The sequence below is a fragment of the Zingiber officinale genome, chromosome 9A (assembly GCF_018446385.1).
Source record: "Zingiber officinale cultivar Zhangliang chromosome 9A, Zo_v1.1, whole genome shotgun sequence".
Taxonomy (NCBI): Eukaryota; Viridiplantae; Streptophyta; class Magnoliopsida; order Zingiberales; family Zingiberaceae; genus Zingiber; species Zingiber officinale.
In genome coordinates, this window is record NC_056002.1 from 4,954,875 (window position 1) to 4,957,317 (window position 2,443).

Consider the following 2,443-nt stretch of genomic DNA (forward strand, 5'->3'; position numbering starts at 1 on the left):
GGGGAAAATAGTGGGCAGGCACTAATGGGACGGCCACACACGCAAACCCCCCAAAGGTATATTTTTTACTGTAAAAAATTAGGTAATTATCCTGGGAAAAAATTATTTTAAAACAGAGGGATTAGCAAAGAAATACGGTTTATCTAAAGTTTTTCTTATTTTTATTAAGATCTGTTTGTCTTTTAATACGCAACGACATGTATTTTTTTTTCTTTTAAAAAAATCTGGCAAAAGTAAAACTGGAAAGAGTTTAATTTGTTGTTTCAAATGCTATTATTACTGGTCATCGCCGGTTCCCGGTCATCCGATGCCTACGCTACTTCGCTCCTTTTTTTTTTTTTTTCCTTGATCATTTTCTCTCTTTCATTTTTCCTGGCTATAAATCTTCTCCGAATCTCTCCGGCACTCTCCTTCCTTCTTCTTCGCCACTCCGTGCTCCCGCTGGGGTTCGCTCCATTGTCTCTCTCTTGAAAAGAGGGGCGGGACAAGGTATTTGATTTGAAGATAGTAGACTATGATCTTGTTCTCGTCGTCTGTCTTCTTTGCGCTTAAATTCGAGTTGTTTCGACGAAATCATGCTTTTAAGAACTCTTAGTATGAGAAGGATGAAGGCTTTGGTGGAGTTTCGTGGAATTTTGGTTGTTCTTCTGAGGAAAGTGGCCATTTTCTGTTGTCCAGCTAAAACTTTTGAGTTTTTTGGGGTTCGAAAACAGCTGAAACTTCCATTATCAAGCCCCTTTTGATTCCCTTCCGTTGGAAGTTGGCTTTTTTTTTACTTCGATTTTTCTCTTGTTTTTCCAAGATCTGGTTGAGAAAGTCTGGTTTTCTTATCTTATTGCATGATTTATGTGAGGAACGGAGGACTCATCCCTTGGATTTGTTCTTTATAGGCTTTGCTGTTGCGGGTCTGGAAGAGATTGGAGCAAAAATGAATCACTGCGCGATGCAACAGCAGAACGCCTTTATCGCCTGCGAAGAGATCCGGCCCCCCTTCGCCGTCGCCGAGAGGAAGCCGCCTGTCCTCTGTCCCAAGCCTCGGCGAGTAAGCCCGTTCGCTTCCGTTGTAGATCCGGTCAGACCTCTTCGATGGCACACAAGGTATCCATCTCGTCTTGAAATCTATGTATGTTCTACTTGACGAATCTCTCGTTCTTGCTTGCTCCAATCTTTCTAACTTTTCCCCCCGTTTGTTCAGTCATCAGTTGGATTTATCTGATTCGAAGGCCGGGGCAGACCTCCTTGACATATTTCTTTCAAAGGTAAGATTTTTCTTTCTTTTTATCAGTTTATGTGATGAATCGATCGATTACCCAGAGAAAATATCTAAATTTCTCGGGCGCTATTTGATTGCAGGGAGCAGAACAGAATCAAGATTCTTTTTCACCGCCCTTCTTCTGTGGCTCGCCGCCTAGTCGTGCGGCGAATCCAGTAGTCCACGACGCTCGCTTCGGCGAGGACCGCCCACCGGCGCCTTTCGCCCCTTCACCACTAACCCAATCCGGCCCGCCGGCGTCCCCAAAGCAAGGCTGCGCCCATGCTAAGTTTGGCCTGGTCCCGGCAGCCGTGCGCGTCGAGGGTTTTGACTGCCTTAACCGCGGCCGCCGGAGCTGCAGCGGCATCACTGCCGTGGCCTAAACCGGCCCCTTCTTCCAGCGCGCTCTCGTCACCGTTTTGGAGCGCTGCGGTAGGAAGAGTTGGGGACAAAAACAGAGGAAACAAAAATTAACATCAACAAATTAAAAATCCAAAAACTAGGCGAAGTTAGCAACAGAGAAGGGGAAGAGAATTAAGTTAAAAAGAAAATGGAGCTCTTAGGTATTTTGCGAGGCCTTTCAGCTTTTTCTTTCCAATTGTACATTTTTCTGGTACCAATCTGTCTGTTTGTAATTTAAGCTTCATGTAGATACAAAATAAGGGAGGTGAGGGGGAGAGGAAGAATTCAAATCTCTTGTCTTTTTTATGTGTTTGATTTTGATCCATGAATTAGATTTGAGCCATTGTTCTTAGGAGATGTGACTCTAAAGGAAGACTATAGTTTTGAGCTCAAATGTCCTGGGTCTTCTTGTTCAGTCAGTTCCAAAATTGTTATTGTAAAAAAGTTAGGTTGTCATCTCTTTTGAGTCCTCATTTGTGTAAATATTCAATTTGTATATACTCTCTTGGAAATGTTGTTGCTGTACGGTTGTTTAAACTATGCTGTCTGCTTAATTTAAATATTTAGTAAAGAGTTAAACTGTAATGTGTCCTAAATTTTAATGCTTCTACCCGTTTTATTGCACTTCAAAATCAATTTAAATTATTTTTTTCTTACTTAAATTGAATAAAAGACATTTCAGTTTCTGAAAATTAACTGAATGAAGTTAGATACTTTAGTATGGTCTTCACATCTACGAAGAACATTCAAGTATATGTAATGATAAAATTATAAAAATTAAACAAATCA

The 2,443-nt window shown here is 41.4% G+C and overlaps 1 protein-coding gene across 1 annotated transcript; it reads left to right on the forward strand.

Annotated features, from left to right (window-relative positions):
• The first annotated feature begins 320 nt into the window (after positions 1 to 320).
• On the forward strand, positions 321 to 2,191 carry LOC122020996. Its single transcript, XM_042579066.1, has 4 exons — positions 321 to 489; positions 891 to 1,098; positions 1,196 to 1,259; positions 1,354 to 2,191. The coding sequence occupies exons 2-4, from the start codon at positions 929 to 931 to the stop codon at positions 1,633 to 1,635; spliced, it is 516 nt and encodes a 171-aa protein (XP_042435000.1). The 5' UTR covers positions 321 to 489; positions 891 to 928; the 3' UTR covers positions 1,636 to 2,191.
• Positions 2,192 to 2,443: the final 252 nt, after the last annotated feature.

Excerpts from the sequence above, each read along its gene's own strand:
- LOC122020996 (XM_042579066.1), top strand. The coding sequence starts at position 929 with ATGAATCACTGCGCGATGCAACAGCAGAACGCCTTTATCGCCTGCGAA. Across the intron at positions 1,099-1,195 it reads CCTCTTCGATGGCACACAAG|TCATCAGTTGGATTTATCTG; the intron begins GTATCCATCTCG and ends CCGTTTGTTCAG. Across the intron at positions 1,260-1,353 it reads TTGACATATTTCTTTCAAAG|GGAGCAGAACAGAATCAAGA; the intron begins GTAAGATTTTTC and ends ATTTGATTGCAG.